Source organism: Amphiprion ocellaris, chromosome 15 (assembly GCF_022539595.1).
Source record: "Amphiprion ocellaris isolate individual 3 ecotype Okinawa chromosome 15, ASM2253959v1, whole genome shotgun sequence".
NCBI classification, from domain to species: domain Eukaryota; kingdom Metazoa; phylum Chordata; class Actinopteri; family Pomacentridae; genus Amphiprion; species Amphiprion ocellaris.
The window spans coordinates 18,899,597-18,914,320 of record NC_072780.1 but is presented as its reverse complement, the minus strand read 5'-3'; the positions used below and the strand labels follow the sequence as shown (position 1 = coordinate 18,914,320).

Sequence of the window (14,724 nt, the reverse complement as noted above, 5' to 3'; positions counted from 1 at the left end):
CTGGATATAAAACCTATTACAACTCAAAAAATCCTTATAGAAATGCTCCTACACTGAGAAGAAACTCAACAGATTAGTACCAGTGTCACAGTGGTGACTGGCACATGCAAGTGATTGTTTACTCACGAATAACAGCATAGCTGCTAGACACTAACTGGTTCCCACACTGTCCTGATAGGGCCAGTGTGGAAAAAAATCTCCTGTTGGATAAATCAGAACAGCTTGCTGAGACCATCCAGTGAAAATAAAAGTGGGCTGCCTGCTGCCTGACCTGTCAGCGCGATGTTAAGGTTGGAGGTACAAGAGAGTGAACATTCGCCCTGACTGCCGGCTGTCAACCTGTCAGGCCAAACTTATATTTCCAGGTGACAGTGGCTGATTCCCGGGAGTGAGACGAGACGATGGGTGTTTGGATGGGAGCTCAGAGGGTCTAAGAGCAGGGCCAGTGGGTAGAATGCACTTTGTGGTGAGAAACAGCAGACAGCAAACCAGGTGTTCATCATTTACCCGTGGCATAATAGTAGAGTCCGAGTGATGTATACTGCACCGGAAGACACACATCGGATGGGTTTGCCTTCTCCACTGCTCATGAAGAAAGTGATGAAAGATCAGAACCCAGGGGAAAAAAATGACGATCCTTTGTAGAAAAGGATACACCTCCAAATTTTAGTTTAGTCATGACTGAACAGCTATTAGTGTTGAAAATAAATATGTCAACAACCTAAAGCTGACCATTGACTGGCGAGTCACATTCTTTATTACTACTTCTTTGCTTAGACAGTTTCAGAGTTAAATCAAATTTTAATCAAATTTTGCCATCTTTAGACTATTTTATTGTGTGATTTATCTTGTGACTCTGCTTAATGACAAATAAAAAATAAATTGGAAAAACTTATTTTCAAATCAGGTATCAGTACTCAAATAAAAAAAGTGTCACACTGAAAAAATTTCAAACAATAAGAAGCCCCTCTTCTGCATGAGTTATATTCAAATAATTTCTTAATTTATAACCTAGTCAGTGTTTTAAAATGAAATGACACATTTATCAGTTATACAGTGATCCTCAACACTATTAAAATACAGTTCGAGTTACAGTGGACACTCACCCTGTAAAGCACACCAGTGTGGTTTATAGAGTACAGTTTAAGAGTGGCAGTGCCACTCAGGTCACATGAGCACTTCACCAGGAAAGCTCATGGAAGAAAAAGTGGTCTCTGCTCTCCTCTTCAGCTCAGAGATAAGCCACTTGATGCCCGTTAGTGGGCAGTGACTCCTCCGTCAGCATTGGAAGCAAGACAGTGATCGGTTACATCACGTTGCCGAGGCTCAGCAGGCGCTGCCGAGAAGGATGCTTATTCAGGCTGACCATTGGCACCCTGGACGACCCATTACGATAAGTGTGTCACTCACTACTATGCCAAAAATACCCTGGCTACTGAATGAGGCGAAGCCACTTAAGGACCTGGCTGGGTCACCGGCTGCCTCATGGTTACAGTCACAACTGTGACGCTGACGTCAGACACTGTTCTGCACACACAAAAACACACACACACACACACACACACACACACACACACAGAGAGAGAGAACCTGAGGAAAACATGCCTGGTCATAATCTGAATCACAGACTAGTAATTTCACTGGAATACAGGGTTTGTGCATTGTAGCTGAGCTGTCCAGTTTTAATATCAACTACAGTATGGACACATTAAGCTTTTAGGCAACAGTGAAGGACAGTTCCAATATGTTTGCAAAACAAGTGAGGGGCTGACTGAAGAGGGTGACTAACACTGCTAGGGTTGTTAATTTGCTCTCTTCCAAAAACAAAACAGTCACAGATGTAGTCATGCAAATTTTCAGGTTCATGGAGAAAATATGCCAACACTTTTTTTTAACAGTCACATGATCACACATTCAAGTATCACAACAAGAGCTCAATTTTAGCATCAGCAAGCATCCAGTACTGTTCAAATGTATATTTAGTGCATAAATCATTGTGACTTGCCATACAAAGCAGAAACAACAGGGCTATAGTTTTTCTGCTGTTTCACTTGTCTATGTAACTTCCCCCTGCTGACCATCGACTGCCCTTTTTTTTTTTTTTAAAACCATGAGCAAATCAAACCACTACCAAACAGTGACTCCATATCATACACACTGTTTACTAGACACCAGCTACACTTCTGTACAGAAACAAGTGCAAGCTCAACTTCATTTTGAACTGTAAATGTTCAAGTCCAAATTGTACTCCAGTTGTCACTACTCTGTTGCTATGATGTGAAGCTATTGTTATTTAAGATTGTAACAAATGATTACAGGGTATGGCGACGTTCAAATTTTATCTGACCACAGCCCTAAAGCAATCAAATGTAGGGCTACAACTAATGATTTCATTCATCAGCTGTTATTTTCTTGACTGGTCAATTCATCACTTGGTCTACAAACTATTAGAACAGTGTCTGCAATCTCCTGGAGCCCCAGTTGACAGGACCGAATGTTCCTGTTTTGCCAAAGTTACAGTCCAAAGCCCAAGGACATTCTATTCACTGATATAGGATATAAAGAAAATCAACGGATATGAATGTGAAACTAGTCAATTTATTTAAAAAAAAAGAGTCAAGACATTTACTAATAAAAAGCTTCTACTGATTTAACACATCTGTGGCGGGAAAAATGATTTTGATTATCCAGAAATCTTTTGATTATCTTTTCAATTAATAGATCAATCCATTAACAGATTTAAATTAAGATTCAAATTTCTTACTTTATCTAAAATTCCTAAAAAAAATAGATGATATTGTATGTTTGTAAACAAAAAACAAAAAAGACTTATGCAAATGATTATTTAGGACATTTCTGTTGTCTATCGGTCACTAGCAATTGTTGTCCTGCTCTTGTGATCTAAATATTGAGAACATGGGGCTCTCACTAGCCTCATGATTTGGGTATTGATTCATCGCTGTTCGCTAAGGTTACTGCAGTCTGCCGAGGCTTTTTTAACTTGCTGCCGAGTACACTCCGCTTTGGTTTTATTAGCCTTGAAAAAAAACGAAATAGGGAATATCACATTAGGCAAAACAGAAAGGAAGGCAATGACTAGAGGGCACAATCCAGAACAACACACACCACGACTGAGTTCCACAAAGGCATAAAGGCAGAAAATCAACTGCTCCTCGTCTGCTTATGTTCCCTATCTTTTGCCTTATATATGAGCCATTGGCTTTATTCCTTTGCGGAGATCAAAGGTGAGTGCCGTATGAGAGCTGGGAGGAAGCATCATTCTCTACCTCTGAGTATCAACAACTGCACCCATTTAAAGGTTAACCACTTTATTCCACAAAAACACACACCATACGTCATTTAAATGAAGTCTGTAGTCCCACACAGGCTCACAGAAGGATATTACTATGCTAATCTGGAGCATTTTAGAAGGTAAATGTCAAAAGAAATGAATTACCTTTACATTCCAGCGTGCCCTGATGCAATAGCCCAAGCCTGACATTTGTCCATGAGGAGCTTGTTTTTTTTTTCCAAGAGTATTTTCAATTGCAACATAGAGCATGCAATTATTCAGATCAAGTAATGTAACAATCTAAGTGTGCATATTAACCTTTTGAGCCATTAAACCAAAGATTCCAACAGTATCACTAACTAATGGATGGATAGTTTGCAGAAGTCAATAAACCTGGAAGCATTCAGTCAAATCCATAAGCACAAGCATAGTAGTCAGCTTCCAAAAGCGTTCATCAATTTCTCTAACAACACGCTCAGTGCTGCGAAGTTCTTGGGAAAACGTAGGAGTCTAATTGATGATACTATTTAAAAAACAACAATGAACTCTGAAAAAGACTGAGCTGGACAACGCAACTCTGTCTTGTGGTTGTCAGCGGCATAAAAACAGCCGATGTTAGTAAAGAAAGACGGATGGCTGGTGACACGTGGAGTAAGAGCAGGTCAGAGAGGCTCCTGAGGCAGCGGCAGACAGACACACACACACACACACACACACACGCGCACACACACACACACAAACCATCACCAAGTAACTGTCGCACTTTATACACAAATACACACAGCTGTCAGGGGCAGACGAAGATCATTCACAAAACACCCCCCACCCCCCTCCCATGAGTATCACTGACACCGTTTCTCCCTCGTACCCACACACTACTCAGTCACACACACACACACACACACACACACACACACACACACACACATACACACACACACACAGACACACACACAGTTGCCAGGAGGCAGCATGCTGTCCATGTGGCCTGTGGAGAATCATTACTCAGCAGTGTAGACTAAAGAGCCGAGAGTGAACTTCCTTTTTGAATGCTCCGTCTTCCTCTTCCTCCACAGCACCCACCCTTAAACGGGAGCTGGAAGTTGTTCTTTATGTACTCTTGGAACTGTGTGTTGTGTTTTACTGAACAGGAACAATATCGACAATGCCGGCCCAGCTGTCAAAGAAAAGCATAGGGCTCTCTAGTGACTGAATACAGGTTCACAATTAATGCTTTGTACAGTGACATCTGATAAAATGCCCACATCTCAGTGGTATAAGTTTTACAATTACAACAGACTGAGAAAAGTTTGAGATTGATTTTGAGATTTAATTTCTTGATTGCTTAATCTGTCAATTATTTGCTCAATTAACAGTTTTGTGTATAAAGGACATGAACATTATATTAGAAAAAAGTATCTATAGCCCAAGGTAAGGGTCTTGTTTTGCTTTTTGGCACCATGCTGAAAATGACAGCTAAACTGAAAGAAAATTAGTTGCAAATTATTTTGTTTGTCAGTGTCATTTTAACTATTTGTTTCCTGGCAAAAATGCAAAACACTAATTTGTCTCAGCAAAAATGTGTGAGAACTGACTGCTTTTCTTTGTTTAAATTTGACACTGAACAGGAGTTACATCCTGATTGTCAGCCAAAAAACACAATTTGAAGGTGTGATGGCCATTTTTTTCCGATAAAATGATCAGCCAATCAAAGTAATAAGCCACTGATCAACTGATAATGGATTCTTAAACTTATGTGGATGTAAAAAAAAAAAAAAAAAAAAACAGGCACCAGTTCCCCACGTTTAAAAGGCTGAAACAAGAAAATGACTGAAATTCTACTTAAAATATCAAAATAATTGCTGGATAATCAATGATCTTCTCTAAAGTTGACTTAAATTGTAATTACTTTTTATTATCGCTAATCTATTGATTTTATTTCTCAATTGTTGGACCATAAAGTGTCATCAAATACACAAAATATGTCAGTTAAAAGTTTCCAAACGCCAAGCTGGTGTCCTAAAATGTCTTGTTTTGTCTGATCAAGTTTAAACAGATTCAGCTCACTATTCTATGACAAAGACACGCATCAAACTTGCATATTTAAGAAGCAAAAGGCTTAATTTCATCACTGAAAAACCTGGAATTACTTTTGTGATTCAGCGATTGGTCTGTATTTATTCAACAAAACCCAATTCACCATCTTAGAAGTCACATCTACAGTAGATCTTTAAACAGATAACACCCTTAGTACCGCACTTATATGCTAAATAAGAGCACACTAGGCTGTTTGATACCTTCCTTACTTTAACTTTTGAATGACAGAGTAAAAGCAAGGCAAGACAATTGTTCAGTTAAATGGTAAATTTTTTCCATCATCACCTATTGTGAGTTTTTACACCGTAACGCTGTCCTAAAACTGTAATGTGTGTAAGCTACTTTCCCCGTTGCAGTGGGCTTTGCTGATACATCAGCCTCAGAGCTGTACATGCATCTAATAGCAGCAGTCAATTTAACACCCTTGGTTTGCTGTTTTTCATTATGCTCTCAACTGTGGGACTTTCTCAAAGACATATTTGCAAAGTGTCTTTGATTATGATTCAATTCAAGCTCAATTGGGAAATTCAGCCTTGCAGAGCTGAGGGAGCATCCCTCGTGGTGCACTCCCATGTGTTAGGCGGGGGGGAAACACCTGGTGTTACACCATCCAAAACAACCCCACACCACAATCCGCTTCACAGTATTTGTTTGTGTGCAAGGCGTGATGAAAACCCACAATATTAGCCCTCATCCACCACTTAATTAGCACATTAATTCATCTTGAGCAGGTGGCCCCAGGCAGGTGAATGGCTCCATAAAAATCATCGGTCGAAATATTACTGGAGATATATACGGCAATTAAAAGGCCAATCACGCCACTGATAATGACTGAAAAGTTCAAGCATTTAATAAACTCTGGTAAAAAGCAGCCAGCAGCACTTATCATGGACAGTTCCTCTGCAGAGGACAGCCTGTGAAAAACTCATCATCTGAACTTTGGTCTACTGGTCGCCACATCAAACTCTGCAGTCAAACATCAAACACACAAGTTCCCTGACTAAACATCACGCAGATGTAGCTGTGGCCTCGTGTGACATCTCCATGCTAAGACTTGACAACAGTTTATGTCTCCAAACATATTTATTTGTCCTTTGTGAAAGATCCTGTTTTCCAGACGCTATCAACAAAGTAACGTGTTTTCTGCATCTGGACCGCTGACATCAGAGCAACCTCCTGTAAAGCTGAAGTCCTTCAGATTCTTCCCAGTTCGGTGATACTAATCAGAGCTTGACAAACCCCTTTTGCCTTCTGCTAAAATTCAGTTTCTGCTACCTTCAAGTATGCAAAACAACTGAAAAGTGCCAAATTACCTTCCCATGCTTCTGACACTCATACAATAAGAAAGTGCCTTGTATTCTGTAGAAAAAAACTGCTCTGAAAGCACACCAGCCCACATGAAAAACCTGTAGATGGTAATCTAGTAATGAAAAGGTGTTGGGCTAGACATCACTCTTCAAGCACAAGAAATTGAGAGGATATGCCTGCAAGGGTAAGAACACAAATAGTTTACTACAAACTATTCTAATCACACCTACAAACAACAATATACCCAGAAATTGAAGCAAAGTGCCAAATCAGTCTTCACACACTACTCGTTGGTTTTCATAGAAGTGTCAAGCAAAACTAGAGCAAACTTTTAAAAATGTTGCAAAAAAAAATGTAAAAAGATATGCGCCAAAAATCCCTTGAGAAAGCAGAAGAAACAAACAAAACTTTGGCCCTCTGACAGAAGCAAAAAGAAGTCTTCAGGATTTTTTTTAAATGGCATAGGTTGTAATGATTCTTTCATGGCAGCTGGTATCAGTCATGTTTCATACTGTCCAACGCCGAACACAACCAAAGAAACGGCAACATCTGATCAGTCATGTGAGTTATATGTTCAATGCATGTGAACTAATTCAAATAAGATGTTTCCATCTCCAACTATGCACATTATCTAAAAGTCTAATACTATCTCAAGTAAAACCTTTTTGCAAAAATTCCGCATGTTCTTTGGAATACTGTCGGCTTCATTAAACTAGATTATTACAAGTTCATAGCTCTCCGTTTGATACCTGGAATACGACACAGAGTTGATACACTTATTCAGTGTTTGTAAGATGAGTCTACATCAAGAAGTGACAGTTACGAAATTTTGTAATTTCACATTATAACTGCAATCTAGATGCACCGACTCTTAGGCGAAAGAGAAAATGATTCTACATACAATAAAAAAATAATAGGAAATGGGATTTTATAAATATCCTTAAAATTTGTGCAATGTCAAACATGAGAAAGTAATACACACGCATTGCAGTAGTTTGAGCAACAAGGTGAGCGCAGAGATGAGCATGGCTTCTAATTTTTACTTAAGTGATGTATTTAGGGCAATGCTCCAGCAGTAAAACCTTGACTCTATTTTTTTTTTTTTATTTGTTTGTTTGTTTGTACTGAAAAAGTCTGACCCATCCTCACCAGCTGAGATTTTTCTCTTTGCACAAATTTAAAACTGTCCTCAGGTACAGACACTTCTCTACATGCTGGAACTGACAAATTGAAAGTAAAAGGGGAAATTCAAACTTTCCTCTAAACAGCAGTGAGCAGCACTCCAGAGAAAGATGGTCACACTCAACGTGACACCTCTCATCCCTTCTGGTATATTTTTGTATAAAGCAATAGCGATGAGCATTTGAGAAAAACAGCCACACTGTCTACAGCTGCTCGATGTCAGGTCGCTGAATATCTGTGCATTTGGTCTACAACATATTGAACCAAACACTTTTGCTGCCATTCAGACAGAAGTACAAATGGGGACTATGCAGCTATTAGTGCCTGTGATTTACCTTGTTGTGATGCAGCAAAGTGGCTATCAAAATGTGTGAAAAACTGTCACCTTAAAGTTTAAAGCAACAAGTGGTGTGAGCACTTCTACAGATGAGGTCTGACCTCGATAACACCGTTTCAGCTGGAAACAAATTGATAAAAACATAGTACATCTAGCTACTTGTGCAACTCATGCAGAACAATCGAATCCTCTCTGATTAGCAGATGCCACATCATTTTTTTCCCGATCTAACCATCTGTACATAATGCATACAAAACACTTTTATTAGCAAACGTGAAGTAAATCTAAGGTGATTAGTGAAAGTGGTGTCAAAGGAATTGTATGCCTTCTCTGTGACAATGCTGTATGCATACAGCTGACACATCCTTCTCTGACCCATATATATTTAAATTATTAAAGCTAATTCTGTAATCTATCCTTCTGTGTAAACACACTCCACCTACCTTGCCTATGACACATAACTGTAGAGTAAAAACACTACACGTGTGGCTGTTATCTCTGAAGAGCAAGATGTAGGTAAGCACTGTTGACATGGTTACACTCTGCCTGTGGAAGCAAATTAGGCTATTGTAAACCTGCAGAAAAAAAAAGCTCTGACACTTGGCTGACACCTTGGTTGCTTGTAAACACAAATGCAGCCAGTCGACTCTCTCACGTGGCCACGAGACGTTCAGGCACACAAGTCTCTTCAGCTCCTGATCTGGAAACAGTGGAAAACACAGTTGTACAACGGGGCTACATGACCACACCTACTCTATCTGCTGTACCAGAGTCAGTCGAATTGAAGGAGCAGTGCACACAGTGTACCCAACAGCGGAAAAAAACTTCAGGTGCATGCCTGAGGTCAGCAGCTAAAAATGACGGCAGAGATGTGACTAAGCACATGTGAGCTGAAGATTTCATCAAACGCATAAAAACAATGGTGGATTGACATCAGCGGAGCCGTCATGCAATTTACTGCAGTGGGAGGAACTGAGCAAATTCTGTTTTTTAAAAATTTTTAAATAAATTCAACCAAAAGGATAAGTTTGTATTTAGAAACAGTCACGCTTCTGGTGTGTTTCAGTTGATGTGAGGCAATATCTAGATATAATTTCACATTATAAAAAAAATCAAAGATAATAAAACGACACAATTGCAAACAATAGTGCTAAAAATGAACAAAAATGCAAAAAAGATGCACGGACTATGGTTTCTTGACACGGCAGAGGAACACTTAAGTGGGCAGAGGGGGCTGTTTTTCTGCAGCCTTCCATTAGATGCAATTATAAATGGCCGAGAGCAGAGGGATGGGGAGCCAATCAGATCTCGGCTCGCATGTCAACCTAAGACCAACTGTCTCCTGGCTCTGACAGCAGGATTTTACCTCCATAATTCAAATCCCAAAGCAAAGGCAATCTGCACTTTGCCAACTCCAACCAGCGGGACCGTGTTTACAAGGCGGCACATGGAGGAGAGCCGCGGAAAAAAGCGAACCGAGTCGAACCGAGCCACAATGAATGAAACCCTCCATCAAGACGAATCAATCGCGGTCACAATCACACTTTGATCCGAGTAAACACTTGGCGGATGTAATTGTTGCCATTCACCGGACTGTGAGACACATCTCCACTCCAGTGTGCAGCGGCTTTTTAACCGACACAGAGGTCTTTTCTTAATGATTATGCAAATGTTATTTAACGGCTATCGCTGTCATTTGCATCTTGTTTATTGCCCTGACAGCCATTGACACAACTTTGATAGCACCGGAGGGAGCTCGGTACCGAAAAGAAGCTATTTGGCGGCGGATTCTCGCAGAAATAAGAGAGGTTACAGCACTGAAATCTACAATGAGGGCTGGAGGAGCACTGCGAAGAAATATCACCGTATCTGCCTCTGCACACACACTCTTTCTGCTCACTAACTCTTGCTCTACTTAGTCAAACTCTTGCCCTGTACCAAGCAGGGGCACACACTAATACCCACAACTCATAAAGTTGTTTCTGACACAATATGCGGCTTCTTTCTCTGTCTAAACACTATTGCAGGGGTGGTATTGGGAGAAAGAGAGAGGCAGCCATTTTAGAGCTCTTGCTACATAGACAATGGCTGGTCCAATGCAATATGCAACTCTACAGTGCTTTTTCTCTGCTACGGAGTGACTTAAACTCAGTCAAAGTGTGCCAGTGCAGTAAGTGAAGTTTACCTGATTTCTGTTTGGAGGCTGTCCAGTGTTTCCCGGGCTCATGGGAGGCGGATGGTGGGTCCTTTGTTGCCAACCCGGATGGACCCCACCATACTGAGTGCTGCCCATATCTCCTGGTCCCTTGTTGGCCCCTTCCTGATTGTTATAGTCTCCTTGGGGGTAATTCGGGTAGCTCCTGGCAGAGCTGGGGGATGTCAAAAGCTGATTTAAAGTTGGCGTAGACGTAGGTTGTTGGTTTCCCATGTTATACCTCTGATTATTATAAGAGGCAGCCATAGCTGTGGTTCCTCCTGCTGGCTGTTGCTTGCCTGGCTGCCCCCCAGCCGCCGGAGGCTGGTTGTTACGCGGGGAATTCATGGCCCCGTATCCTTGGCCCTGATAAGAAGTCCTGCTCTGGAACGGGCTGTAGTTGTTGTAATGGTTGGGGTAGCCGTGTTCGTGTGAATTGGGGGGATAAGGGTCCATCATGCCCGGCCCCGATGCAGCTGCCATGCCAGGGCTTTGTTGTCCGCCATGTTGATGAAAAGGGGGCCGGCTGTAGTGCTGGTTGTAACCGTAAGGAGGTGGAGGAAAGGGGCCCGGGTGGTGGTGTCCCATCCCGGGATGGTTATTCCCTTCGGGCCCGCCTGTATCATTCTGATTACTGCTATTATTATTTACCCTGGGTAAATTCCCGTTGCCGTTCTTCATGTCAGGATCCCCTCCTCCCCCAGCATTTCCAGCATCGGTCCCGTCCTGCAGCTCCTTCTGGCCAGGAGATCCGCCGTCAGGTCCCGGTTCCTTATTTTCATGCTGTTTCTCTCCCGGTACCGACTCCTCCTGTGTGTCCCGATCCGGCTTTTTGAGTTCGGATGGCGGGCTAGTGTTGAGAGTGGCGACGCTGGCGACCTGAGCGGCCATGATATCCCTCTCTCTCTCCCCCACTCTTTCTCTGCCTCTCTCTCTCAGCACGGCGACTCACTCACAATCAAACTCCGAATAACCATTGAATATAAATACAATTATATTTATAACAACGTACCCGTTGTCCCGGTTCATTCCCCCCTTTTCCCTCCGCCCGGACCGGTATCCGGTAATCCACCGCGACTCCGTTTAAAGTTAAAACAGAGAGGGGAAAGTTTGTGAAAGAAAAACTATATAAATACAGAGGCTGGGAAATGAATTTCACCGACACCAGTGAGTGTGTGTGTGTTGGGAGGGGGGGCTTCTGTTACAGAACGAGAGCGCGAGCTAGAAATCAACCAAACCAGCACGAGGCTCCGCGAGACACAGCCATCTTACCGACCTGTCGCGAGAAAATGAAAACCCGGAGCGGATTCAGCGCGAGAACTGGATCCGGACTGCGCTGCCTCCATTATAACAACATTGTTTATAACCAACAAGAGCCATTATTGAAGGTCTAATGCGCTTTAAACCGAGCTCCGACATAAAAACGTCGACGTATTCGAAAAGCCCCGTTTGTTAGCATAAAGTAGTGGTCACTCTGAGGCTAATTAAGTGCTGTACAAATGAAAAGCTAATGCAAATGATGATTCACATCAGTGGGCTGACTGCTGAAGTAAGTGAGCTTATATTTTTAGACTCAAAGCTATATGTGTGTCATTTGTGGAACACAAATGTGCAGAATGTAAGTCACTGTGTTTCATATAGAAAGACCCAAACAATTCAAACCAGTGTCTGTAAGTGTTGGAGTGCTACTTCATCTTTCCATTTGCGAGGATACAAACTAAGAATGTGTATTTACAGCTTTAGAAGTAAACACTTTTATTTTTTTACATCCTTGGCCTCAACAAGCCTCAATATTCAGTTCAAATATGTTTTATAAAGCCACAGGCCTTCATATACAAGGTTTCTGCCATACACAGCTAAATACAAAGGAGTTTGTTTCTACAGCAATATTAAACTATCAAAACGTCCTGTCCTTCACCATAGCACTCTGCCTCTACATCAGCCATAATTCTGATTGTAATAAAAAAAAAAAAAAAGCTTTGTGCATAATCAGTGTGTGCCTCTTTGTGCACTCATGTTATTCTTTCTATCTTATCTTATTAGCTGGTGAAAAGAGCGGAACAAAACAGGCTACAATGTCATCTTCTGTAAGAGTGGGCTAATGGGTGGAAGTGACTGCTTCCATGTGTCTGCAACTGCAAATGAGAGGAGTGAGCACAGCGGAGGAAAGTGGAGGAAAGCATGAAATTACAACCTGTGCATGTCTGTGCAGTGTGTGTGTGTGTGTGTGAGAGAGAGAGAGGATAGAAAGGGAAGAAGGATGGGGGATGGACTGAGCCAGTCACAGAGCAGGAAGTGAAGATAGAAAAAGAGAAACAGTGCTGGTGGAAAAGTGACAGTGTATAGGCCACTGAAATGCAACGCATCACATGTTATCAGTTAAGAGTCAAATCTCACGACAGCACACACGCACGAGAACGAGAAGAGATTTGGAGAAAGCAGAAAGTCGCCCTATAGAATTAATGGGAACAGACACCCTATGTCTCTTCACCACTCTCTCTCTCCCCACCCCCTTTCTTCGTGTTCTCTGCCTGCCTGCCTCGCGCTCTCCTAGCAGCAGCAGCAGCAGCAGCAGCAGCCCTCGTGCTTCCTTCACGTGTTGTCGGAATTTTCTAAATCACGCCCTCAGTCAGATAGAAACGACTCGTGTGGAGTAAAAACAAGCAACTAAATGCCAAGTATGAAATGTATCAAATGTCTTAGCCCAGTTCAAGTTAGCTGCTCAGACTTATGAGTGTGGTACGAGAGTGTGAAAGCTGTTTAATAAGAAGATCACTTAAATGAAGCACATTGATGGAGGAGCATGAATTAATGTAAGGCTTTTTTATAGGTCTATGGTGACTTCAGCTACTTCACAGGGAAGAAGAATCAAATCAAGTACATTTTAATGAATACAAAGCACAGGCTTGCATTGAATTCAGTAAAACTTTAATGAAATAACAAATGGAGAGATCAGAAAATTGGGAGAGTATGTTGATAACAATAGTATCAAATGTGTTCAGAGCCGAAAGATTAAAAAAAAAACTTTTCACCCAATTCAAGTCAAATTCAAGGAGATAGGAATATACTAGGGTGTTTTATTCTATTTCATATGAAAGGCTAGTGGGCTATTTTACACTTAAAGTATCTTAATATTAGCTGCACAACACTGTGTGTGCTTTCTCTCTCTGGAATGATAAAATAGACATGCCTGACGATAATTTTTCTATCTTCATTTTATGAAGCAGCCTGAGATATACAAGAATTTAGGAAAAAATCCTAATATACACTTTTTTTTGTAGCCTAAGCTTTCTTATTTCCAGACAGAGAGAACTTGAATGCTGCGACACTGTGCATTCACGAGCCTCGGGTGGAGCTCATGAAGGCAGCATCACCGCTTGCAAAAGCAGCAGAACTTTGCTATGTGAATGTGGGGGATGGGAAGCAGCAGAGCCCTGCTCTGCTCAGCCCTTTCTCTCTTCAATGTGGGGCTTTCTGCTTATATTGCTCACTCTGTCCATGGAAAAGAAATCTCCTTTTTCTTTAAGTTTTACTTAGAAACTAACAAAAATATCCACATGTATTTTGAAGCTGCAAAGACAGCTTTTGTATGTTTAATAAAGGAGAGAATGCAGGGTGGAGGGGGTCAGCTCAGCTGCTGTCTGCTTATATAGGCTAAGGGAGGAGTGTGTGTGTGTGTGTGTGTGTGTGTGTGTGTGTGTGTGTGTGTGTGTGTGTGTGTGTGTGTGTGTGTGTTAGCAGAGAGCACAGATAGAAGGCTATATGGGAGGAGGGGGTAGGGAGCTTCTTTTTCTTTTTAGCATAAACTTGCTGTTTATTATCAAGAGGTGCAGCCTCTCTTCTTCTCCCTTTCATATATTTAAAAAGAGCACCACAATCTGCTTTCTATGCTCCATTTTCTCAGTCTTATTTTAGGAGAGGCTTCAAAATGTGCTATATTTTCAGCTCTCACCTTGAAAAATATTTGTCTGTTTTTTTAGCCGTCTGTGCAGCTTTGTGTGGCTGCAAAGTGACTTAAAAGTACTAAGATCATATGGTATGTTAAATCTCTGTGGGAGAGCAACAACATGATGCTAAAGACCTCCTGTGCAGCTAAGAGCACCATGCATTTATTTATGTGATTCTTGTTTTACAAGGATATGGTGCTCTTTAAAATGCCATGCTGTCTGTCCGGACAAGCTTAACAGCAGGTATAAGGGCCTCCTTAACACCAAATTAATAGGGACACTGTGGTTTTTGAAACTGATATGGCCTGGAGTGCAGTGTTTTACCCTGAATACTGAAGCTGAATCAGAAAACAGCCACCTACAGTAG

The 14,724-nt window shown here is 41.5% G+C and overlaps 1 protein-coding gene across 1 annotated transcript in view; it reads right to left on the bottom strand.

The window, feature by feature from the left end:
- arid1ab (AT rich interactive domain 1Ab (SWI-like)) overlaps positions 1–11,665 on the bottom strand; it is a 52,659-nt gene extending 40,994 nt beyond the window's left edge. The window contains exon 1 of the mRNA XM_023267789.2: positions 10,402–11,665. Within this exon, the coding sequence (XP_023123557.2) occupies positions 10,402–11,301 (900 nt within the window). The 5' untranslated portion in view covers positions 11,302–11,665. The remainder of the gene's footprint in view (positions 1–10,401) is intronic.
- Between the last annotated feature and the right edge of the window lie 3,059 nt (positions 11,666–14,724).